The sequence below is a fragment of the Heliconius melpomene genome, chromosome 3 (genome assembly GCF_056956725.1).
Source record: "Heliconius melpomene rosina isolate 202511_hmr_F chromosome 3, ASM5695672v1, whole genome shotgun sequence".
In the NCBI taxonomy this organism is placed as follows: Eukaryota; Metazoa; Arthropoda; class Insecta; order Lepidoptera; family Nymphalidae; genus Heliconius; species Heliconius melpomene.
The window spans coordinates 9,806,218-9,832,399 of record NC_140391.1 but is presented as its reverse complement, the minus strand read 5'-3'; the positions used below and the strand labels follow the sequence as shown (position 1 = coordinate 9,832,399).

The window sequence follows — 26,182 nt, the reverse complement described above, 5'->3', positions numbered from 1 at the left end:
CTTCATTTGCTCCTTATCCTTTTGTAAACAACTATATAGTCTTGACTGTTCCCAACTTCTTGTGATGCATGAAGTTCCCAATCTTCCGGCATATCTCCAAAAGGCTTAGGATCTGTATATACTACTTTCCCATTCCCTGGTCCAATAATAAAAATAACTTCACCAGAATAGTTATTCAAATAAGTCTTGAATGCTGGACCGTTATTGAAATAACAAAATAATAATGCACTTTGATTATTTTGTAGAATTCTAATGACATCCTTGTTTAACTCTTGCGGTGTAAAAAGGAGGGGTATAAATGTGGGTGGAGCGTATTTACAACGCCACCAAGCGCCGTCTACTTCTATACCGGATACTGGGTGACCTGGAAATATATATTTTAAACTGTTATCTAAAATTGTAAATAATTTAATAATTTTATGTTACTATTATAATTTTGTTAAAAATCATAGTAGGAGCACCTACTCTAACTCTTCTAGTTTCTTTGGAGACTAACTACTAGAAGTATAAGAAGAAATAAAAAATAATCATTGCCTGAATAGTTTTTAAGTGCAATGTTAATACTGACCAAATAAAATAACAGATACCGTTAATAACGCAACAATATTTCGCAAACAAGTTCTTTTCTTATCAGTTTCACCCTGTATCCCGCACACAGGCAGGCTAGTGAGGAAAGGCTAGAAAACTAGTGCTCCGTTTCTCACTTTCCACCGAATTTTTCAAGGCGTGGCGTGTTAAGTGGTGGAACTCAACGCGGGGCCTTTACTGTGATACCAGAGCGAAGAAATGAAAATATTAATAAATAATATCCATTCCATCGAGTGGGAATCGAACCCACGACCAGCGCATTATAGTCACACCTTTATGTCCCTGCGCCACGACGGCCTCGAGTTTATTTATTTAAAATTTTCTTTAACATAATTAATAATATTTGGCAGAGGTTCTTAGATATGGTTGAACAAACAACTTACAGATTAATCTACCTATATTTAATATCCATATCTATATATTTAAGTAGAGTTAGGGAGTTAGTAAAAATCTTAGAACGATTCAAATTTGATTCGTATCTTTGAATATAGCATAATATTAACACAAACAAAAATACAAAAGTTTACTACTAAAAAGAAAAATACGAAATCTTTCAGCTAAAAACTCACCAGTAGCTTCCGTTATCATCCACTCAAGCAGACCACTCCCACAGCCAATACTAACGATCTTATCACACTGCAATTCCACCATACAATTCGTAATAAACTCAAAATTTTCTTCCGTTGGAAACACCCATAGCAACTTATTCCTTTCTGGGTGGTCATTGTATGTTCTTATTATAGTTCTCCAGTCTTTCTGTTTGTATAAACTAATAACTTCTTCTAAAATATTATTTTCACTCATTTTTACGTTATCTCACGATCATATAAACTTTTAAATATTTTTTTGCTTATAATATAAATATATTTAAAAAACATATTAAATATACATATTTAAATTTAATTTTTAATAACACCTTAATTTAAAGTTTTAAACAATAAGTGTTCAAGAAGGAAGCGATTATAGTGCTGCGAGTTTTTATATACTAAAAATACAAATAGATATATCATTGACAGTGAACTAAGACGACGCGTCGTCTACCTTTACGTAACTTCTGCAGTGGTTGTATTTTGCGTACGTAGCGGGGCTGTATTAAAAATATTGAATTAATAAAATATAGATTTTACCAAATTTATAATAATATTAGAATAATATTTGAAGCCCAAGTCAAGTACACCTATTAAGTAGGTATGTGCATTATACAAAATTTAAGGCCACAAAGTCTTGTGGAACAACTCCTGACTGATGTATATGTGATGCTTTTGGGTTCGATCTCTACTTGGGGAAATGATTGTATTTAAAATAATTCCACTTCTCATCCCAAACAAACTAAACGCGGAGTGGAATTCTGCCACTAGACACACGATGTCTCGAAAGTTGGGAAAGGAGTTTTGTATTGTGTTTGGGTTTCTCTGCCTGTCGGAAAAAATTGTGAAGTTTTATATATTTTGTCTACCCACATTTCGTGAAAAGTTTACTTCTTTAAGTAACTTACATGATATAGGTGGGGTAAAATGAATACCGGCTTAGTAAGCCCGTATTCGTAGGTTCGATGCTCAATGTCACCACCACATAATAATCACAGCTACTATGTAGCATGCATTCCTCACACAGCAGGGTAGGCAGTGAACTTAGTGTTAAGACACTCCGCTCCATATCATAGCTACTATTTAAAATATGTTTAATTCCCAACTCAAAATTCGCCTCTGTACCTATATTCTACAAGGTGCTATTAGAATATTGGCGAACTCCCAATTGTTTGGCCGAGATCGGTTATACATTATAATATCTAATAATACAAAGTTATTACGTCAAATGATTACCTATATACAAATCTATTGGAAAATTGGCTATTGCACATTTAATGTGTATAATAATTTAAAAATTAAAATAAATTCAGGACAGTCATGGGCCGTGGCGCAGAGGGGTCGAGTTCCACTACTCAACACACAATGCCTCCAGAATTCGGCGGAAAGTAGGGAACAGAAGTGTCTTAACACTAGGTTTCCAGGTTCCCTCTGCTTACCCTGTTATGAGCGAAATACGGCGTAAAAAACATATTTACGATGAACTCATATCAAACCTATATGAACGTTCATATTTTACAGTAATAAATAATAATTAAACTCATTATAATTGTTGTACGTTAAAAACCATCGCAACACAAAAGCCACATTGGCGCAGCCAGACAGCATCTGACTGTAAAAGCATTGAGTGTGGGTTTGATTCTCCCTCGGGGGATTAAATTATCTTTATTATTAATTTATAGTATTCAAAATACGCAACGTAGTATTTATTTAATAAATTACCATTGCAATGTTAGGAGTGAAAATAAAAAAAAAATATTGCTAAAAATTGGTTTATTTGTATCAAAGTATTGCAATACAGAATATGAGTAGTAGATAAGTTTATTTTATATTAACATAGACACAAAAAATACGAAACAAATAGTAACACTGTTGTTTAAAAAAATGAATAGTGAATTTTCTCAATAAATATAATTATTTTTACAATATCAATTAATCCAATTCTAGAATCGATATATTCCAATATATACCTAATAAATATTCATAAATTGATTGATATTAATATTCATACAAAATCATCTTTTTACTTATAAAAGATAAGACAAGATACAATTTTCTTACCTATACTTTCAGTAAAACAGTAATTAATATAATTATGTATATTTAATTATATAACAGAACATTAAGCAAATGTGATGGCGACAATCAAAATGTAAAAAAAAAAAAATCATCATAATTTAAGTCTTATTTATAAAGGATTGTTGAGATCAATATGTGATAGAGATCAGGATCAGTCAACATTGTATATACTAAATTTAAAGAAATTCAAAGTAACTTTTTTATCACAATTTTTGGCAGCCGAAAGCTCGATTATATCAAGAATCATAATTAAAATTTTAAATTTCTTAACTTTTTTTTTTTCTTTTGACAATTAAAATCTTTCCAAAGTCTTATCCAAAATACAGCCTTACAACCATTTTCATATATAAAGCACTTTTCTTAACATGGTAACAGAATTAATAGTACACTGTATACATTGAAATATTTTAAGGACTTAGACACATTATGGTAAACTAAAAACAAAGTTTAAACTATGTTTATTGCAAGTAAGTTAAAAAAGGTAAACTTGTAAATAATATTGATATTATAGATAAAAAGTAAAGAGAAGTGCCAGGAGAAGTCTTGCTTCAAATCCTGCCATAGCATAAATTGAAATTCCAATATTATTTTTAAGATTAGATAACGGTAGAAAATTGATTTCTCTCAAATTATTAGTTCATAACTCTTATTTAATATTTATTAACATATTATACCTTTAATAATTCAAATAATATTTATTGTACAGCAAAATCAATACAAAAAGTCGAACCAGCCAAACTATGTTATGATATGACTATACTATCCTGGGTATTATTAAAACATCACTTTTTACAATAAAAGTTTTAAAGTATTTCTATCATAAAATAATCTGAAATTAAGATAAAATAAAAAAAGGCTGGAGCAAAATTTATATATTTTCACATTCCCTGATTGATTAGTAAACCCGCGATTGCTATCAACAATGTAAAACTTACAAAGTTCTGTTTTTTTATTCGAACAATGAAAAAAATAAACACAAGAATGAATTCTAATTAATGAAGTGAATATACAATTATTAACGTCCCTTATTACCATTCAAGCATGATGTGGAAAAATAAAAAAAATATATCAAACTTTGGTCCTTCGAGCGAGATATAGTGAAAAGCGTATTTTAATAACATATCCATTTATTTTAATAATATAACTCCTAAAATAAACGTCTTGGACGCACTTAGCAACTAATATAGTAAGATAACGGCATTTTACTCCAAACCTTTGACTTAGAGGCACAATGCTCAATCACGCTTCAATTTTTTACAATCTTCTTCAATCTTATAAAATGTATTATTCAATTACAAGAATTAAAAGATTTAAAGTTGTTTTTTAATAAAATCTCTGCATTGCAAATAGTAGTTAGTATAATATTTATTATTATGAAGCATATCAAGTTACTAATATAAGATCTACAAGTCTTCAGTTATTTATTTACAGTTGACAGTATTACTTTATTATAGCTTCATGCCTTTTGAAAATGACCAAATGGACCAAAATTTATATCGTTTATTTAGCACAACGATCACGTATTTGTACCGTTTTAGATATTGTAGACGAGTCAATTAAAATTCTATAAAAAGATTTTCGTCGTGTCGATTAGGAAAAACGTGCAATTACGTCATTGTTGTACCAAATCAGGGATATGCCATTCAAGTCAAACATACAATTTTGGCTGTCAATTATATTGGAGTTATATATATATATAACTTCAATCTAATTATACATATATATATATATCGTATAATATAAATTAATATATTTATAAAACGTTACCAGTCCGGATTGCTTTGCCATCCATTCAAAAATCAGCCTTTTCGTTTCATACCTGTAAGAGATAAAAATATATTAATAATTATAATATTTCCATATTTTCTTTCTGATAAGAAGATAAAGCGCGGCGTTGAGTTACGCCGCTCAGGATGACGTAGCAATGTTTCGCAAATACGCCCGGATCTTAACTCTAGGTTCCACTTGTATCCTACCCTACCATTCAACATTATGATATTTACCAAAAATTGCTTCACACTTTGTCCCAAATATACAGGATGAAAGCGTCTATGCTACTTTTACCTAAAAAGTAATTAAGATACGTCAACAGTTTAGCCATAGGATTTTTATTGTTTATCGATGTTTATCCAAATTATATTACATGTGACGTAGTTACGTATAGATAGATAGATACCAATAATACTAAAAGTTAAACAACTTTGAACTAAATGCCGCCAATACCTACGACTCGATTACGGGATGAGGCGTGTGCGGCGGTGTCCCTTTGATAGGTTTATGTGTGCGTGCATCGTTCCTAACAAAGGACATTTAATTTTACGACGATAAATTTAATAATTATATTGTTTGAAAAAATTACTTCTTCATTTTTGGCAAAATCTCTTTTGTTTTAATTGTATTAGGATTTTAAAGAGCAGTTAAAATTGTGGTTCCATTTAAAGTCGTGATGACAAAAACACTCTGTACACGAATACATATCAAATAGAAGAACGAAATATAAGTAATCCATTTATTACATTCCCCAGAGAGGGGTTGAACCTACAACATACATACATTTGCATAATGACCTCAAATAAATGGAAATAATGCTTTAAAATAAAAAAGAAAAATCCTTACCCTCTAATTTATATCCTGCTCCATTTTTCTTCGCCAATGCATTTTAGGATTCTGTATCACCTCAGTCGAATCCTTCTCGATTTTCTCATACAAAATCTTCTTATAAATCTCGACATTTTTAATAGGTTGTGATGAATCACTCCGAGGTAATATACCTCTTTGGACACTCCTAAATTTTTCTTGATCTATCGGAGGTAAAGGTATTATTGCTTTACGAATTTTATGAACATATTCATTCTCTAGACTCGGAAATTTATTTTCATTTTCCAGAACTTTCTTCTCCACTATAACGCTTTCTCTTGCGTTATTCGCTTCTATAATAGACTTTTTATCTACAACATTGTTAGAAGCACTTGTAATAACTTCTTTTGGCTCTATATGTTTTTGAATGACTTCTTGAGGCAACGGTGGTAGCGGATTCAATATTTCCAATCTGATTTTCTCAGTTTGTTCGAAGTTCTCATCGCTTTCTGACACTGTGTGGTGGGTTATGCTCTCTAGTGCGTTGTTATCGCAATCTAATGCATCAGAAATGGTAGAATTCGGATGCGAATTCCGCACGTGCCTTTCAAGATTGTCCTTCCTTCTAAAACGTCGCTCTTCTGGACATATTTTACAACGATATGGCTTCGAATCTAAAATAATCATACATATTGTGACAAAATTTTCTTTTTTTTTTGTTTTAAAAATGAAAAAAGGAAATTAATTGGATTTTATTTCTAATTGAGTTAATATTTGTATTAATATTATTTTCATTCTCATAATCTGATATGAGCTACACCCCTCAACAATCATACTACATTAAAAGTTTTACCCTCTGGCCATCTGCTTATAGTCTTGCGACTGATTGCAGATATAAATACTTAAAAAAATATATTAAAAGTGGGAAATGGAGTTTCTTAACACTAGTTTCTTTACATTTACTGTACTCTACTACAAATACAGAAAAAAAATACCTGAATGTATAGCAGCGTGTCTCCTCATATCCTTCTTGGAGTGGAACATCATGCTGCACCGTGGGCAACTGTGCATCTTGGGACCCTTGTGGCCAGAACAGTGATGTTTCGAGCCTTCTGTTTCAGACAATTTTGTATTACCACATTCATTGCAAAGTTTTTCTATTGAACAATAAAATAAACAACCAATTCATATATATGAATAATATCCGTATGCCGTATATTGATAGCCTACTCTGATTAATCAATAGGCCATATTTTGGAGATTTCTGAATGCTGTGTAGCAACTGACTTAACAATCAATAAAAAGGAACTCTCACAAACATAGCAAATTGAGCGAGTGACATAACTTAGCATAGAATGAGGAGAACAAAAATAGTGCACTATTTTTATACATACATAGAATTAAAAAATAAAATCTAATAATTTATAAAAAAAATATAAATAAAGTTTGCAAAATAAGCCAATACATAAAATTTGACACTTACTATGTTTATCCACATGTTTCTTAAAATTGGAAATATCTCGAAACCTCCTGTTGCAAACTGGACAAGTATATGGCCTTTCTTCTGTATGCAATAATATATGTTTACGAAGAGCCGTCATGTTATTGAATGCTTTACTGCAATCATTGCATGAATAATTCTTTTCTCCTGCAAAAACAAAGCTATTTAACTGAATATTAAAAAAATCCGTTCGTACGGCCGTCGTGGCGCAGCGGCACAATGGTGTGACTGTAACGCGACGGTTGTGGGTTCGATCCCCACTCGAGGAAAGGAAATATTTATTTGGGTTTATATTTCCATTTCTTTGCTCTGGTATCGAGGCAAAGCGCGGCGTTGAGTTCTGCCACTCAACACGTGGTGCCTCCGGAATTTGCAATTTTTGGCAGAGGCTTAATTATTTTTTTTTTTATATATTTTATTATGTATTTTAATTGATAAACGTTATTCTTATTGTATATTGTATTGGTAGTCGTTACTACATATTTCATTTCATTATATTTATTATTCATTTTCTTATATGAAAGCTTAATTGGATTGTATATTATTTTAAAATATGTGATGTTTGTGAACTTTATATTCTTTTTGTTTCCCTTAGAAATAAAATAACATATGCATTAAAATAAAAAAAAATAAAAACAGAATGTTCCAAAACATATTTATAAAAGAAATAAACTAGCAAAGAAAATCTTTAAATTAATCTGTACTAATGACTGCAATTTGTCTACCAGAGTAGAAAAATGAAAATAATTAATGGACTCAAAATCAAAAACTTCAAATATATGTCATAAAAAATTATTAATGTGACAAAATTACGAAAAACTTTTTAAATCATAATGAAAGAAGAACATTTCGTTTTAAATAGCTCAAACTTTTACTTACTAGTATGTTTAAGTTTATGCCTTTTCAATTTGGATTCATGATAAAAAGCAGCATCACATTCATCACAAACATATGTCTTATCCCGACTATGATTTCTCATGTGATACTTGTAGTGAGAAAGTGTAATAAAAGACTGTAAAAAAACTCTAATTTTATTGACATATACAGAGTGGAATCATCAGCGCTGCTTTTCCGGGAACAGCATATAGGGTAAAATATTTCAAACTCATACTCATACTCTAGAAATTAATCAAGATTCTTCAACAGTTTAGATGTAGGATTTTTTTCATTTCACAATGTTTATCCATACCTGCATTTCATGTGATGCAGTTACGCATAGATACCAATAATACAGACACATACTACTAAAGATTAAAGAACTTTGAACTTGCCATCAATACCTATAACTCAATTTCAGAATGAGGCAATACCTAATAGTAGTCTAATATTCTTTTCAAATCTCATAATTTAATTATACAATTGAAAGTTTATTGAGTGGGATATTGAAAAATCAAAAACTTACTTGTTTACAAAGCTGGCAATTATATGGTTTTTTCTCACCAGTACAATAAGCATGATAACAAACTTGACTGCGAGAATAGAACTTTTTCTTACATACTGTGCAATAGTAACTCTTTTTGCCACTCTCTAAAATCAAATTAAAAACCTTGTTAATTATTACAATGCTAATAATATCTATAGAAATTATGTAAATAGATGAAATGTAAACTGTGAAAGAAATATAAACAGTAAATTCTTTAACGAAAAATATCATATATAACTAGTATAAACATACCAATTTCAGTTTTTATGTGGGAATAATCATATTTTTTCTTAGGAATTAAATTTTCTAATTGAGTGCTATTTTCTCTAGAAGCATCATCTACTGGCCTTATTAATTGAAAAGTTTGATTTGGTTCATTTTCTGAGTGTTCAGGATTCACTTCAGATTCGCTACCATTTCTTAAGCAAGCTAAACATCCTGACTTTTCATGGAGTAGACAGTTCATACATTTCACATGCCCACAACTTTCGGTTACCAGCCGATTATCAGTTTGGTTTACAGTATTTTTGTTGTAGCAAATAACACAAACCTGAGAACTCATTTCGAAATATTTCAAATTTTAAATAGTAGTTTAAGTATTAAACATCTTTGGATTTGCTACCGTAAAGATGTTTAATGTAATAATATTTCAAATCTTAGAATGAAAATGATCATAAATCATTCTATAGTATACAAATATTTTTATTAACTAAATATATATTTTTTGACTGCTAGTTTTTAATGAAAGAAAAATAACTTAAAAACTCCTATGAGGAATAAATCACACGGAATAAGGACCTATAATAGATTAAAGGATAAGAGAATGAAGAGAAATTACTAAAAAATATACTCAAAAAAATCTAACTTAGATATTCGAACGCACTTAGACGCCGAAATTCATTTGACATTTAATAAATAATGCGTTCATATTTTACGGTATTGTAACAACAAAAAATTAAATGATAGTGAAGTTGACACAATAAAATAAATGGGTCATACTCATATGAGTGTTATGTTATAATAGCTATAATAAATAAAAGAAAATAGAACGATTTTTCATTCTAAATTTAACTAAGCCTACCCCCTTATGATAAGTGGATAGTCTACACATCAAAATTAAAAAAAAATGTAATGAAAAAAATTCAAATTCCATCATTTGTCCCCTTCTGTGGGCTGTTCAGATTCGTAGTTCGTAGTTTCAATAATTTGTAATTTAAGTTATTACGCCCGTGTCATCGAAATCACACATATTTTCAGCGTAGAATATACTTGAGTTGATTTTTTATTGATAATTTCCAAAATGTGCTTCAGCCTTTTTACTATAATTTCTAATAAACAAGGTGTTACACGTATCTGACTCTTTTCTGTGATCCAAAAAATCTGCATTTAAAAAATGTCTACTAAAGTTATCATAAATGTAATATCTTTTAATTTGGTAATATTAGACAGCTATAATTTGCTTACACCCATTACGCAAGACGGATGTGTATTTTTATATTCCAATTAAAAGAATCGTGTATTTTGTTCATTTTGTAAAAGATCAGTGAGTCTTTCTTTTTTTAGTGTATTTTGGTACGTATGTGCTACTTATATTTGTAATTATATAGGCACAATGGCTTTAAAGGAGTATTTTTGAAATCTCACTTGCCATTTCTCTATCCTTGAAAACTAAAGACCATTGCTGATTTTCGATTGGAAAATCTTTTCTGTATACATATTTTCTGTTCACTTCATTTTCTGTTCACTCCAGGTGTGCACAGGAAAGATGTATGTCCACATAAAATACTATTAATAATAAAAATATATGTTGTAATGTCAAAATCATTTTTTGTTTATTTGTTTATGTATATACATTTTACAAGTGTCAAGTGGTTTAAGTTATTACCTTTAGTAACGAAATCTTAGCTTAGCTAGCTTTTTTACATTGTTCAAGCCACATTGCCCTATTCAAATAGATCTGGGGTGCACTAAAGCAATGAAGAGAAGAAAAAACGAAGACGTGAGACAAGTAGAGCTAAACAAGATGCTATTATTAACCAATAATGTGCCATTATATCTATAAAAAAAAACATTGATCAACATTGATCATCATCACCAGCAAATGATTTACATATTAGCTTCTGAATCATCACCGGCTGCGAGGCGGGAGCTAATAACTGCGACACAGTTAATACTTCTGCAGTTATTACCGATTAAAGTTGCTATTGTTATGTATGAAATATTAATTTAATAAATATTATTATTATTATTACGTCCTTTGGAAGGCTTGGGGTGGCACAGGTCTAATACGTAGAGGCTCCTAAGAGAATATATAAATGTTTTACTGTGACGCATCAGCCGGGATCCATCGCTGGGCAACCACAGGTAATTGCCCAGAGATGGTCCGCGGTTAATGCGTAGGAACTATGGAAAATATGGAAATCTAAACTAGGACTATGCAATGGAATTTGGATGGACTGGCTACTGGGCTATTGGATGAGACTACCGGACGTCCGCCTTTACAATAGTCTCAAATTGAATGGTTGGTGGACGGTGACTCGCCTCCCACTAGATGGGCCTCCACAAAGCGGCATAGTGCCTCGGGCGGTGCGCCCGGGGCACTATCAGGGTGGTCGGCTAAGGGTGTAGCAGCAGAGCTCACCATCACGAGGAGCTCGTGAGCAGGTTTCCCCGTAATTACGCAGATTGAGCACTTCCACCCTTTGGAGCATATAGCTCTTGCGCTCCACCTTGCCGGCCAATAAATGAAAGCCAGAGGCGGGGGATAGATTACAATTCCTCTCCGGAGGACTCAGGTCCGTGGGTCGCCACTCCCCAACAGCTCGCCACAAGCTGCCCTGCGGCTTTATTATTTTTCTCTGAAAATTACTGGTGTAAATGTGGATGAAAAGGTTAAGGTTCATTTTGGTGGATTAAAAATCCATCTTTATTTACACACTTGAGTCTTTCTTTACTACTCGTTGATTATCAGTCGCTACAACTTAAGACAACATCTCTGTGTTCTATTTCTACAAATTTGAGACATGATCCCTTACTTAAAGATCTGATTAAGAAACAAAGAGTTTTTTGAAAATGACGAAGAAAACTTAATTTTATAAATTTTTTTCGATATAATTGTTGGCCATTAATTAATGAATAGATATTGTTTAGTTTAATTAGGACTCTTTCTTATTGTTTTAAGAGGTTAGTATTTATTACAGTATCATTATCGTTACGTTAACATTGTTTATAAGTTTATTCATTGTTTAAATAAAGATTCGAGTTTAGTTCCATTGAGTTATGTAGAAAATAACTGAAACTATTATGAACAAAGAAATAATGATAAGAAAACATGGATTAATATACTTGCTACTCAGTAATTGTAAGAAATTATATTTTTCTTCTATTTATTACCTTACATTTTTAAGACAGAAAGAATCTGCTGTATGAATCTGACATTTACTAGATTTTTTTAATTTTTTCGTGACAATATTGATGTAATATTGTAATCAAGGATAACGTTATTAACCAATACGATTATTATCAGAAGTAGGAAACCAAACAAATACATGTAGCACTAATACTTTATACTTTTCTGTAGAACTGTGTCCGTTCTGTGGTCATCAAAAAAAATTATGCATCGAATATCTTTCTCAAAAACGAACAATGATCTTTTTTCTGTATTAGGTTAATCTATAAAAATTAAATGAGAGTGATTTTGAACAAATATTTCACTTTTTTTTTCGTACACATTTAGGTCGCGATTTGTGTATGACCCAAATATATAAAGATTTTACTATAAAATGAATACTATTTCTAATTTCGGCCCGTCAGCTAATATTATTATTATTATTATTTTATATCAACTATCATTATCAATAGGCATATATTTTCATATTATAGTTACGAACAGTTGCTTGAATGTAAATAAACATTTTATTATAAAAGGCTCGTTAAAACAATACTAACACGCTAAAAATTACTATTCTAATAATAATAGTCATATAAAAATTTATTTAATTATTAAAGAAAATCAAAAACGATTTCATTGATATCATTGATTTAATTGTGAGGATTAGAATTATATAGAAAAAATCATTGTAGTTTTGTCATTCGAATCAAATGCGTCACCAATACGATTAGTCATCGCTAAAGTAAAAAGATTTGCAGTCTGTGCGATGCTAGTTGTCATTCAATATTTAATTGCGCTTCGTTCGCCTTGAAGCGTTTTTTGTATAAAATAAATAGTTTATAGTTTAAAATAATAATACCATAATGGTAAGTATTTCGCTGTTATTAATACGTTGTGAAATGTATATACAACATTTAATTTAATCGGTTTAAAATAGTGCCAAATACAGTAACCTAAAAAATATTTTTTGTTTTTAGGATGTCTTTCTAATGATTAGGCGAAAAAAGTTGACCATCTTCACAGATGCAAAGGATACTACAACTGTTTTAGAATTGAAGAAAATGATAGAAGGTGAGTGCGATTTACATGATATTCCAAAAGTCTATTTTTAGTCCCGAGACATTGTCTGACGGATCATTGCACGTATACTTGTGTTTTCATGCCTCTATCTGGACAGAAGAAAATAAATATCACTTTAATATTAAATTCAGCTCATGTAATTTAAACAAAATTTGATGTCATAAATTTAAGTGTTCAATTAAAGAGGTCAATAACCAAATGTTGATTACAACAGCTCATATTTGATGGCATTATAAAACGTTACTTCGTGCATAAATATGTGTGTGTATATCTTAAGATTTTTTTCCTTATATAATATAAAATCAAATATTATTAAGAGGTTTTTTATTCAGAAAGAATAATAATTAAAAGAAGTGCAACATTTGTTAGTTTTAATGAGTTTTGACAATTTGTTACAGAACATATTAAAAGAGCTATATTGAGTTGCTGATATATAGTTTAGAATATGTAGATGAATCATATAAATCATTAGACAAATTATTCTAATTATTTTTTTTTATACATATTAATAATTAAAAAATCTCTGTAGGTATCCTAAAGGTGGCACCACCAAGCCAGATGCTATTTAACAAAGACAGCCAGCTTATGGAGGATGACAAGACCCTTGCTGAATATGGCCTCACATCTGCTACAGCTAAAGCTCAATGCCCTGCACCGATTGGACTTGCTTTAAGGTAATTGATTATTTTAAAAACACTATTATTAATAATTACTTGAAAATTGTATAATTGTAATAGTGTTTTGTTCAGAGAATTCATTTTTTGCATAATATTTTTAAATGGATTATATTATTATAATACAAATACAACAGATAATCATATTGTTTGAACAATTAAAAATTAAAAATATATATTTTCACAGTATGTAGGTTTTTGTATTCCTGAAAATATAAATATTTTAAATTAACATAATATATGATTATTTCTGAAGAAACTCATCTTGAATTTAAAGTTTATTTATGATTTCTATCCTGCAAATTCTATATAGATTTAAACAGTGAATTTCTTAAAGTTACCAGTTATTAGAGAAATTTCCCTGTACATATTTTAACAAATTAGGTGTACTTTGAACAATATTTCTTAAAGAGTGACATAGTTGTTATACTTCATTCTACATTGGGAAAGGGAAAATATTTAATTAAAAGAAAAGTCCTAAGTGAGGATTTAATTTCAAACCATTTGACCTGCATACAATGATTGTGGGCTTGATGCTCACTCAAAGACTTAAATAGTGTTTGTTTCTTCATTTTGGTAACAAAGTGTGGCATTAAGTTTTGCCACTCAACATGATAGGTTTTGGACGAAAAACGGATAAAATGTTTTGATAAGAATTTTGTGTAAATGTGTAGCTGAAAAACAATTCATTTAGTTGCAAAATGTGCAAAAATAAGGTGCAAAGATAATTATTTAATAGATATGTGAAGGGCATCTATTGATGTAATTATTTAATAGATTATGACAAGGCCGTCGTGGCGCAGTGACACAAGGATGTGACTGTAACGTGGCGGTCGTGGGTTCGATCCCTACTCAAGGAAGTGAAATATTTATTTACGGTTACATTTCCATTTCTTCGCTCTGGTGTCGAGGCAAAGCGCGGCGTTGTGTTCTGCCACTGCCTCCGTTGTGTGTTTACTGGCGGAACTCAACACCGCGCTTTGCCTCGACCGCAGACCGAAGAAATGAAAATACTAAATATTTTATTCCCTCGAGTTGGAATCGAATCCACAAACTGTCACGTTAAAGGATACGCTTGTGACTCTCTACGCCACGGCCGACCTATCTTTATTTAAAATCAATTAATCAAATTATAAGTAACATGGCCACTACATATCTATTACGTTCAGTATATCGCAAGTACCATCCATATCATATTATTAACAGATTTATCAGTTCGACTTAGAACCGGAATTACACGTATTTTATTGTTACCATGTGCATTAGTCATTTGTATATTTTTTTTCTATATAATATTTGCACCGTTAAAATAGAAAGAAAAAATTATTAGAGTCTATTGTGGCGCAGTGGAGCAGTGACTGAAAATAAATATGACGGTTGTAGGTACGATTTTAACTAGGAGAAATTATTAACTAATTTAAAAATTAAGTTTGAATATTATTCAAGCAATATTCAAATGCGTTAGATTCCATTATTCAAAGCCAAAGTGCAATAAATCTTGCAAGACGAAAAGTGTAGAATGGTAAATCTTTGGTGGCCAAAATTTCTCCGACTATGATGCTATAAACAGGGAAACTAAAGGATTATATCTTAATTACTTTTCTCTAATTTAATTTTTATTATGTTACTTAAGTGTCTTTCTTCACTCGTAAAAAAGAGTAATGTACTAATTTTGAACCGATTATCATGTAACTTTATACACATACTCTTACAGGTATCTTAAAAGAACATAGGATATTTTTGGACATCTTTTATTAAAAATATATATTTTTAAAAATGTATATATTAATTACCAAAGGGTAATTATCTTATTTTTATAATATAGGCCTTTACCTATATTATAAAAAAGCGAGCGGAGTCGCGAGAAATATTACAAATGTGAAAGTTTATGAAGTTTAATGTTTTTTCCACTTTCAAGCAAAAAATACTGAACGGATTTAAGTGAAACTTAACAATAATATAGCTTACTATACATCAGAATAATACATAGGCGATAAATTATGTAAAGATTTTTTAAATTTTTCTATAATATATAAATACAAGCGGGCGAAGCCGCATTTGGGTTGCTAGTAAATTATTTAAACATAAATATCAGTTGATGATAGAGTTATTTTAATTTCACTTAAAACCATGCCTACTTCTGGTAGAAATGCTTTACCTTATTATTTATAGATGCTGGTGCAGGTAATATACTGTACACATGAAAATGAGTTCTTGGCTATTATGAAAAAAAAAATTTAGCAAATATTTTTTTATATATAGATTATAAAATTATTTCAATGGTGCAATTGTTTAGTATTACTCTGAATAAAATTCAAAATGATTGGGCTCGTTTTTTTATTTGTTTATGCAGGGGGATTCTTTGTTTATTTATTTTCACTTTTAATAATATGTCTTTTAAAAAAGGTTATGACAAAATATTTAATTTTGAAACCACAACTATTTGATGCGGTTATGCTTTTGTATTTTAATATTAAAAAGAATTAATATTCTTGTCATTATTAATGTGCGTGGGCATGCCACTATAATAATTATTCATGAGAATATGGTTCACTAACCCCTTGTCTTAAATGTTTCTATATTTTTTTAAATTTACTAATTACAGGAAAGACAATGGCGAATTTGAAACACTGGAATTGACACCATACTCCACCCCACCAGATCTACCAGATGTCATGAAGTCTCAAGAAACCAATGGACAGGAACAGGTAAATGTTAAAAGTAATATTATAATTTAGGTCACAAAATAAATGTAGGTTTGATTTTTAAAATTAATTGAATGCACAATGTTTGCTTTTATTCGAGGCTGTATTGGTGCAGTAGCATAGCATCTGGCTATAAACGGGTCTTAGTGGTTTTGATTTGACTCAGGGCAATGAGTTCCATTCTCTCGCTGTCCGTATGAAGAACGCAGTCTCAAAGTGTTTCGTTCGTACGTTACGAATTTCCACCATGTGCAGATGGTGTGAAGTTGTAATCCTAGATATTCTATGTAAACGCGATTGATTGTTGGTTTGACTTCCTCGCTCGAGAAAATGAAATGTTAAATATCTTCGCTTTGGTGTCGAGGCGAAGCGTGGTTTTGAGTCTCGCCACTCAACACGCAATAATGCCTCCAGAATTCGGCGGGAAATGGGAAACGGACACTTCTTATCACTAGGTACCCTCTGCCTACCCTGCTGCAGCGTAAAGCTGATTTTTTCTATGGTTTAAAACGGGTTTACAGTTAACACTAAATATGTTAAATATTTATTTCTTGTTATATTTGTTCCAGATGGATCAGCACTAACCGACTCGGCCACGACTCGAGATACGACCACCAGTAATATCTCGATACGATTTTTTAGTTCTTTGTTTTGAACTACTTTGCCGCCCGCCATTGTTGCGGACATTTACTAATTTTACATATATTTTGTTAACGATTTATCTATTTGTGTTAAAAAAAATTAAAACCGGATTATCCGAATTAATTTGGGAGGGTTAATTTTACTAATGGTATTTGGGACGATTACGGTCTTCGCAACTAGTTCGTCTTGTACCCTCCAAACTCCGTGTTATTATTATTTGTAGTATTTTTGTGACGCTTCACGCATAGTTTTTAGTTTTGTCTATGAAACGGGCAATGTCAGGCCGTGTTATGTTAAGAAGCCGTAGTTGCCTAGTTGTTAGTATTGATAATGTTTAAACTAACCGCCCCACTCTCTACTTTGAATTCAATTAAAAACTTAACTGGCATTGAACTAAATACAATACTAAATAAAATTGAATGACATTTAAGCGCTAATTGACGTCTATGAGTGCGGTTATAAGTCGTGCACTGATTAAACGTGGTTCCTTAGAAGGTGCAATAATGTTTTTTACTGGTGCATAGATAACTGGAGAAAATAATGGTCTTGTCTATAGTTAGAGTTATTGTATTTTATTTTATCAGAAGCTGCCGGTCTCTTAACATAGCAAGGTGTATATCGTGATAATTGTATTTATTGCAACCACATGTTGCGAATTTGTATCGTAGAATTAATATTGCTATTCACTTTCTAATAAAACAGTGTTGCCAGGTTTGAATAGGGTCACTTGAAAGAATATGAAATGAAACAATGTATGGAATTCATAGTACATTAAATACAATATGTTGTATTTTATATTTCAGTAACAATTATAATTTTTTAACAATATTTTCTTTCCTCCCCTGGCAATACTAGTCGTCATGTAACGTAGAATTTCACTGATTTGTTAAAATAAACATCAACAGAACAAAGATTCTGACTGTCTCGATCTGTATATTGTTGTGTTTTTTAATAACTTTTTTAATTTTTAGCTTTCATTTTGTTTCGTGCCTTTCTGAATGACCTAATTAATTATACTTAACCTATTTTAATAATATCGAAGTCACAGCTTTACGCTTAATGACCATTTTAAATGCATTCTACACTATGATGTATTTCGTAATTAAATATATTTATTTTCTATATAATCTATTTGAAGGATTAAAACATTAGTTATCTATGACGGTATGACAAAAAAGATGTTTTAACGTCCAAAACTCCATTGTAAATTCATTATACAAAATACTTCACATTTAAAATATATAAAGAGGTATCGTTCAAATAGATTATATGAAAACGAAAAAAAACTAAACGAAAATAGTAGTCTAGGTATATAAATTCAACTCATATAAAATAAAATATAAATCATAATAAAATATAGAGGGCACGCTTTTCTCTTTGTACAATAAGACTGTAAAGGTTATAAAAACGGCGTTGTGTCCTCCAAATTAACATTCATTAATGGTGTGTCGATTCGATTATTTATCAAATCGATAATCGATTAAAGTTCCAAATATAAATCTCACAAGAGTTGTCACCAAGAAATTACAATGTACCATTTCTTGTTTTAGTATAAAACCTATAATACAGTTCTCCCTCCTTCCAACTTTTTAAGAATCGATTGATTCCGCACACCATTAATATTCATGTTTAAATGTTTCTTTCTTGAAATTTCTTCACTTTTTGCGATTATAGATATATTAAATAAAACTATTGTACATGGGTTTATAGTGTATAATTTTGTTGTATATATTCTTTCTATGGGATTGGGGCTTAAACAGATGTATATAGCATAATTATACACTATACAAACGAGCAAATAGTTTTATTAAATAAATATGTCTTTATTTAGCTCAAATGGTAGAAGGTTTGCTGTTGAAAAAAAACTTTTAGCTCCGATCAATATTTACAGTCTACAAATTTGACGGGTTTCTTAAATATTTTTCATAAATAATAATTAATTAATGTTAAAAGTGAACACCATGCGTGTCACTTGAATACGGTATTTATCTGATGATAGTTTAGTACGAACTATAGGTAATAGCTAATTTAATAGGGTAATATAGGGGCTTTTTTATATTCTAGAATCCAGAATGTTCCCACTTCTAAGTAAACATTCTCTATTGTGATTCGTTTGATTGAAATTATTTGTCTATTGTTCCTTTTATATTTTGTTTTTAATATGACTTCGTTTTAATAGTCCGCTATTCAGTGTCTCTCTTCTATAGATATTTATGAATGCTCAACCCACCAAAAGATGGCGTTTGAATAATAATATTATAGATAATGGAAATTGTAAGTTTTAACACTTTTAGTTGAATGTTTTCATAAAGTTTCATAAAAGTCATCTATTCTAAAAATGTCATCTTGTTTCGTGTATTAGTATATCGTACGAGTGTCGTATCAAAGACTATAATTGATATGTATCGTCAATTTTTGGTGTGTAGCTAGCTTAACTATTCAAAATCTATTTGTTACCAAATACTTTTTTTTATTAAATAAATGAATAGATTTGATTCGTAATTGCATTATAAAATAGCTATAGAAAAAATGAAAGTTTTTTCAAAAAAATACTGTATTAGTGACAAAAAATATTTTTTCAAAATATACGTTTGAAATCTAACATAAATATGACCATAAAGTGGTTGCAGACTCTGAAAATCTTTCGTACTTATATTTCCATAATTAGTTTTATATTAAAATTTAAAAAATTGTCCCAAATAAAATTAATTTCACACAGCATTTATTGTCTGGACATCGACAAACTTACTGTGATTTTAATGCACAGCAATAAATGTTTTCAATAATATTGTGTAATATTCTCATTTAAAGGAACACAGAACAAATTATATAATGGCGGTTATAACGCACCTTACTATATTACTAGCGGAACTCCAAATTCTATTGTAGTGTTTCATTTGCAACTATGGGAAACCTAAAAGAACCAGCAAAAATAAAGCTGTTTTCATTTGTTTTGCCGTGTTTTTATTTTACATCCTTTTCAGAATTGTGATTATGAAAATTAATTAATATGGCATTCGCACCATCACGAGTTGAAGTGTAAATAACTGAATTGACATTTTGGGTTTTGTTTCTTTACCAAGGCAAGGTAAATCATTCTGATTGGCGTTTAACATATCATGTTGGCTTGCCTTATTTCGTAGTTTTTTTTATTAATAGGATTTCATTAATTAAATAAATTATTTTATGCTTTGATAGAGGCCAGTCGTGGCGCTGGGGCACAAAGTGTGACTGTAAACTGAATGGTTGTGGGTTCGATTTCCATTCGAGGGAATGAAATAGTTATTTAAATGTATATTAATATTTCTATTTCTCTGGTGAGGCTTCGCCGGGTGAAAATGTCATATCTGACTGTATACGCTGGAGGATTCTATTATTACGTTTCCACTCTAGTAAAAAATATAAGAACTCCGTTGAATTCGTGAATGTTTTACGTCCCTATGTTCCCTTTATGTAGGAAAGAGCGTGAACCGAAATAAATATATAGTGATAAAATATCTGTGTTATGTTTGTAGTATGGTATGGTTCTTTAAATCTGGCGTTCCGAGCGTGCCAGTTGAGCACATATCACTTCGCCAATGTCACGTTGTATGGAGAAGACACGAAGGAGGTTGATTGATTGATTGATTTCTCGATATATGGCGTTTCGAGCGTGCCAGTTGAGCACAATTCATTTCGCCAATGTCACGTTGTATGGAAAACACACGAAGGAAATTGACCGGTAATAAGAAAGATAAATATACACAATTATAGAATACATGTAAAAAAAAGAGATCCTGTGTTAGTACAGCCTTCACCTAAAACAAAACAAACACAAATTTACAATATATACACAACACATTAGATTAGTAATAAATAATATTTTACATGGGGGTTAGTTTAAAGTTTTATTTTGTTAAGTTTAATATATTTACATAAAAATTTACATAAAGGACTAAACAACGAAGGAGGTTGTACCTGTAGTAAAAAGCAACACTGCGGCTTGCCACATGACAGTGACTTTGACACTTACTAATGGAGCATGTTGATAACCTCAAAGTATTTGTTTACTAATTGTCAAAAAAAGATTATCAATTTAAAAGTTTATATTTATTAAATAACGATGGGTAAACGCAAAGGAAAGTGTGCTAAGAAGAATGCGGCATCCAAGGAAGCCTTAGAGCCAGAAAATTTAGTTAAAGCTCCACATTCATTCGTTATACATCGTGGAAAATGTTCAAAGGATCTCATCGATTTAACGAAGGATTTCAGAAAAATTATGGAACCATTCACAGCTTCACAACTGAAAGTATGAACCATTTACTACTAACCTCATTTACTATGTATTACAACTCCGGCACATTTATATATAAAAAAAACTAAATAATAAAGGTTATCTTTATATGACAAGATGTTTAATATATAACAATTTTTATATTTTGTTTTAGGAAAGGAAAAAGAATACTATAAAGGATTTCTTGTCTATATCAGGATACTTGCATGTCTCTCATATGATGGCTTTTACTGAAACAGAATTAGGATCATATATGAGGCTGGCCAGATTGCCTCGAGGGCCAACACTGACTTTTCGCATTCATAATGTAAGTTTTATAAATATTTTTAACTCCTCCCCCTGAAAGAACTGTCTTGGACGGTTTTTAATAGTTCTTCATGTTACATTATATTAATCTTTCTATACAATGTTTTTGAGATTAATTATTATCTACATCATTAGAATGCTTATTATTGTTTTTGTATATTATATAATTATAAGATTAGAAGAAGAAAACCTTAAATAGGTTATAGTAGTAGTAGTAATATTATATTATACATATATTTTACAACAAATGTTTTTATAAAAACAATATCTTTACAATGTATTTGTCTTTGCATTATAGAGGTACTAAAAAACCTGAAGTTAATAAAATATTTTATTAACCTATTTCCAGTACAGTTTAGCTAGAGATGTCATATCTGCTCTCCGCAAGCAATATGTAATATCACGGGCCTTCAAACATGCTCCACTGATAGTCCTCAACAGTTTCTCTGGAGAAGGCATGCACATGAAACTCATGGCCACTATGTTCCAGAATATGTTTCCCACTATTAATATTACTACTGTGAGTATTTCTAACTTCTATAGTGAGTATTTATATCCATACAATTTATGAACTCTTTAAGTCAACAAAATTAAGTCATGTCAGCCTCATTGTTCTCTTCATACAAATTTGTAACCTACAGCAACAAAAGTCAATTTAATTATAAAAAATTGAAAATGTATGTATGTGCTTAAATTAAATCATTTTTCATTTTAAAATGTCAGTATAAAAAATTACAACAGCCTTGCTCATGTAACTCACATTATAAATATGTTTATTTTTATCTACAAAGGTAAAATTGAAGAATATTCGCCGTTGCGTGCTTATGAATTATAATCCATCCACTAAATTAGTAGATCTACGACATTACGTTATAAGAGCTACACCAGTTGGACTCAACAAGGGCACTAAAAAGGTAAAAATAGTATTTACATTCCTAGTTAAAGGATAATAATTAAGAACGTAATTATGACCACAGGTATAAAAAACGCATAAACAACAACTGTTTTAATTTTGAAAAGACCTAACCAACACAATAAGATTTTTATCTTTTACTTTTGAACCCTCAGAGGGTTTATCCTAACCAAACAAACTCTTTAGTTCTATAATGACTATAGATAAATAATATATGAAATAAATCATTCTTTATTTAATTTGTGAATTTATATAATATTTTTCTTGCAGATGGTACAAGGCAAAATACCAAATCTAAACAAATGTAAGGATATGTCTGAATTCTTTGACAAGTAAGTTTTCTTTTAAATTAAAATCTATATATATATATATATAAAAGAACCTCTTCCCACTGGCTGAGGTAAGATGCACAGCCGTAACTGCTGGTGGTTGAAACTGAATAGGCTCAGAGAAATGAATTATTTTCATTTTTCCACAATGGCACAATAAGAAATGTCCGTCAATCGTTTTCTTGAGTTCACCCCACATTCATATAATTTATTCATGCAACTGAAAAAAATTTGACACAGCTTAATAACAATGTATATGGCTTAGTGTTCAGAGTCATTATATGGTATTTAAGAGGTGTGGATTTCAGTCCTGCTACATTAAAATTTTTATACGTCTTCTAAAATCTATTATATATATAATGTAACTAAAACACTGAGTTCACAATAAGTATTGTATTAGCTAAGTAGCCTAACATGAACTAAATTATTTAACAAAGCAAATAAGTACCTTCTAAATTTAAATCTACATAACAATCTTTGACAATTCATTAATTTATATTATTTTATATAAGACACTGATAGATTTATTGCACAAATAAAAATTAACTATGGTTCATCATTTTAATTTAACAGATAAAAAATGTCCAATATTGGCCTTTTTACTAAAAGCAATTTATATTATATCTCCACGACGGCCTCGTGAAACGTCATCTAAAATATTAAAACAATTAAAGCTATTTTCCTCTTCCAGAGCAGCACTTCTATCAGAAAGTGAGTTCGAAGATGATGGTAATCAAGTGGTATTACCACAAAATCTGGCCTCCCGAGGTGCGGCGGCGCAGTCGCGGTCCGCACTGCGACTTGTCGAATTGGGGCCTAGAATATCTTTGCAGCTTATAAAAGTAATTTTATTTTAGCGTATTCTTTAATTGTAAAAATTTTGTAATTTGAACTGTGTGTCTGGATTCTGGTTTAGTTGTGGAATGTTTGTTTTAATATAATATCTAGATATTTGCACAATCCAGCTACAGAAAATATGGTATTTTCTAAAATGTATTTTATAGTATTATAATTGTAAATTTCTTTAATAGATGAAAATTGGAGATTCAAGTAAAACGCAAAAAAAATTGCAAAGGAAAAAAAACTATTGATGTTGTCTTCCTTTTTATATACCTCACTTATTTATAAAGTAAGATATATATTTTATTAATATTTTTTTAGGTAGAAGATGGTTTGATGGATGGAGAGGTGCTATTCCACGAGCTAGTAGAAAAAACTGATGATGAAAAGGCGTTCATTAAAAAGAAACGCGAGGAGAAGAGGTAACTTGTCTTGTTTCTTATATTTTGACTATCGAGTTTGGATTTGAATCCGTGTTCAAGCTAATTTAAACACAATAGCCGCCTTATTGTACATATTTATTAGTTTTATGTGCTAACTAAGCTACACGCTTACATCATGTAATGGTAAAATTATGATAAAGTTGTTCAACTTTTGTCATTATATCTACAATGCTTCAGACTTTATCCCGCATATAACAGGGTAGGGAGAGAGACACACACTTGGTTCCTTGTCTCGCCCAATTTTCTAAATATTGCGTGTCGGGTATCGTAATTCAACACCGGGCTTTGTCTTGATAGACAAAGCAAGCAAAAAAATATTGTATTAGGATTTATCAAATTGTTTTGAGATTTTCTTTCGATGACTGTCTTGAGAGATCATTATTTGTTGTTTCATTGAAATTTTGTAAAATTAAAAGTAATTTTATATTTTAGGCGACTAAAGGAGAAGCGTAAAGCTCAACAAGCTGAAAATGTAAAACGTAAAGAAAAGGAAAAGGAAGAATTAAAACAAAAAGCATTGGAGGGTATTAAGAAGAAAAAAGAATTAACAGAAAATCAAAGGTAACAGAAATTCATATAGTTATTACAAGGACCAAAGTTTATCAAAGCCAAAAGTTAATAGTTTTAAATTACATGTGTATATTTTAAAAACTTACGCAATATAAAATTACTAGTAAGTCAATCTAGTCATCAATGCCTATTAACTCTTTGGCTTTTTTATTATATTTGTTTTTTTTAGCAATAAATTTATTTTTTTTGGTTTAGATTAATGGAACTAGCTGCTGCTGAAACACAGAACCAATCGGATATGGAGCAAGAGGATAACGACGCCGACTATTATAGAGAGGAGGTCGGCGCGGAGCCAGAACATGGTATTTAATATTTTAAGATATGCCTATAGACAAAATTTATTATAATTTTTTAATTATAATTTAATTATTTTTGAAACCAGTTGTTGCGTAGGGGCACAGGCATGCGACTGTAACGCGACAGGTTCGATTCTCACGACAAAATAAAATATTTCATATTTTCTTAACACTAGGTTCTCAAGTTCTTAATGCGTATCTGTGCGGGATACGGCGTGAAAGTAAAAAAATATTAAAACAAGTTTTTAATTAACTTGCTATGTACTCGTATGTTACTTTATTTGCTGCTTGCTTGCTTCTTGCTTCTCTCACGCTCTCTCTCTCGTCGTCCTATATCCCCCAGTAATCCGAATATTTCGCAGACAATTTTTTAAATTATTCTTCTACAAAAGCAGCGACAAATTCAAGTTAGTATATTTGAAATTTTTTTTCAGATCTATTTAGTCAAAATCCGTCCAGGAAACGGAAGCCTGGAGAAGAAGGTGAAGCAAGAGGTTTTAAAAAGATGAGATTAGATAAAAAATTACAAAAGAAATATCAGAAAAATCAGAATACTGGCTCAAAAGATCAAGACAATAAAGGAAAACGGAAATTTCAAGGCAGACAAAATGGCGACTTTAATAATAGAGATGATAAAAAGAGAAAATTTCAAGGAAACAAAAATGGGGGCTTTAACAATAAAGATGAGAGAAAAAGGAAATTCAAAGATAGGGATCAAGATGAAAACAGAGGATTTAAAAACCAGAAAAGAAATCAAAATCAATTTGGTAAAAGCAAAAAAGTTTTTGGTGGTAAATTTAATAAGAATAATAAAGTCGGTAAAAAACAAGGTAAAGCTGGTAAAGGCAAGGGCAAAGGAAAAGGAAGGAAGTAGTGTTTTATTTTAAGTGTAATATAAATTGGCTTTTATATTTAACGTGATTTTTATTTAATACACCTTTTTATTTTCTCTAAAAAAAGTGTGG

General features: G+C 30.4%; 4 protein-coding genes across 6 annotated transcripts; 2 read left to right on the top strand and 2 right to left on the bottom strand.

Moving 5' to 3' along the window:
- Positions 1–2: 2 nt before the first annotated feature.
- LOC146540140 (uncharacterized) lies at positions 3–1,598 on the bottom strand. The gene is made up of 2 exons (XM_085207724.1): positions 1,158–1,598; positions 3–364 (listed from the first exon to the last, which is right to left on the bottom strand). Exons 1-2 carry the CDS (start codon positions 1,390–1,392, stop codon positions 3–5), a joined length of 597 nt encoding a protein of 198 aa, XP_085063850.1. The 5' UTR covers positions 1,393–1,598.
- A 1,335-nt stretch (positions 1,599–2,933) lies between these two features.
- Positions 2,934–9,710, bottom strand: LOC146540139 (uncharacterized). Of its 3 annotated transcripts, XR_014879471.1 has the most exons (8): positions 9,008–9,390; positions 8,735–8,859; positions 8,212–8,344; positions 7,315–7,479; positions 6,827–6,988; positions 5,871–6,505; positions 5,258–5,318; positions 4,933–5,073 (listed from the first exon to the last, which is right to left on the bottom strand). XR_014879471.1 is itself a non-coding variant. In XM_085207687.1 (7 exons), exons 1-6 carry the CDS (start codon positions 9,315–9,317, stop codon positions 5,874–5,876), a joined length of 1,527 nt encoding a protein of 508 aa, XP_085063813.1. In that variant the 5' UTR covers positions 9,318–9,710; the 3' UTR covers positions 2,934–5,073; positions 5,871–5,873. The 3 variants fall into 3 exon arrangements, 2 of the variants coding, with proteins under 2 accessions (XP_085063813.1, XP_085063814.1); XM_085207687.1 differs by lacking the exon at positions 5,258–5,318 and having other exon boundaries at positions 2,934–5,073; positions 9,008–9,710; XM_085207688.1 differs by lacking the exon at positions 5,258–5,318 and having other exon boundaries at positions 3,525–5,073; positions 6,827–6,943; positions 9,008–9,388.
- Positions 9,711–12,875: 3,165 nt separating this feature from the next.
- EloB (transcription elongation factor elongin B) lies at positions 12,876–20,199 on the top strand. Its single transcript, XM_085207718.1, has 5 exons — positions 12,876–13,012; positions 13,124–13,217; positions 13,756–13,900; positions 16,506–16,608; positions 17,175–20,199. The coding sequence occupies exons 1-5, from the start codon at positions 13,010–13,012 to the stop codon at positions 17,187–17,189; spliced, it is 360 nt and encodes a 119-aa protein (XP_085063844.1). The 5' UTR covers positions 12,876–13,009; the 3' UTR covers positions 17,190–20,199.
- A 1,023-nt stretch (positions 20,200–21,222) lies between these two features.
- ppan (Brix domain-containing protein peter pan) lies at positions 21,223–26,133 on the top strand. Its single transcript, XM_085207711.1, has 10 exons — positions 21,223–21,535; positions 21,675–21,827; positions 22,176–22,346; positions 22,618–22,740; positions 23,010–23,071; positions 23,760–23,910; positions 24,230–24,330; positions 24,784–24,912; positions 25,117–25,223; positions 25,652–26,133. Exons 1-10 carry the CDS (start codon positions 21,350–21,352, stop codon positions 26,089–26,091), a joined length of 1,623 nt encoding a protein of 540 aa, XP_085063837.1. The 5' UTR covers positions 21,223–21,349; the 3' UTR covers positions 26,092–26,133.
- Positions 26,134–26,182: the final 49 nt, after the last annotated feature.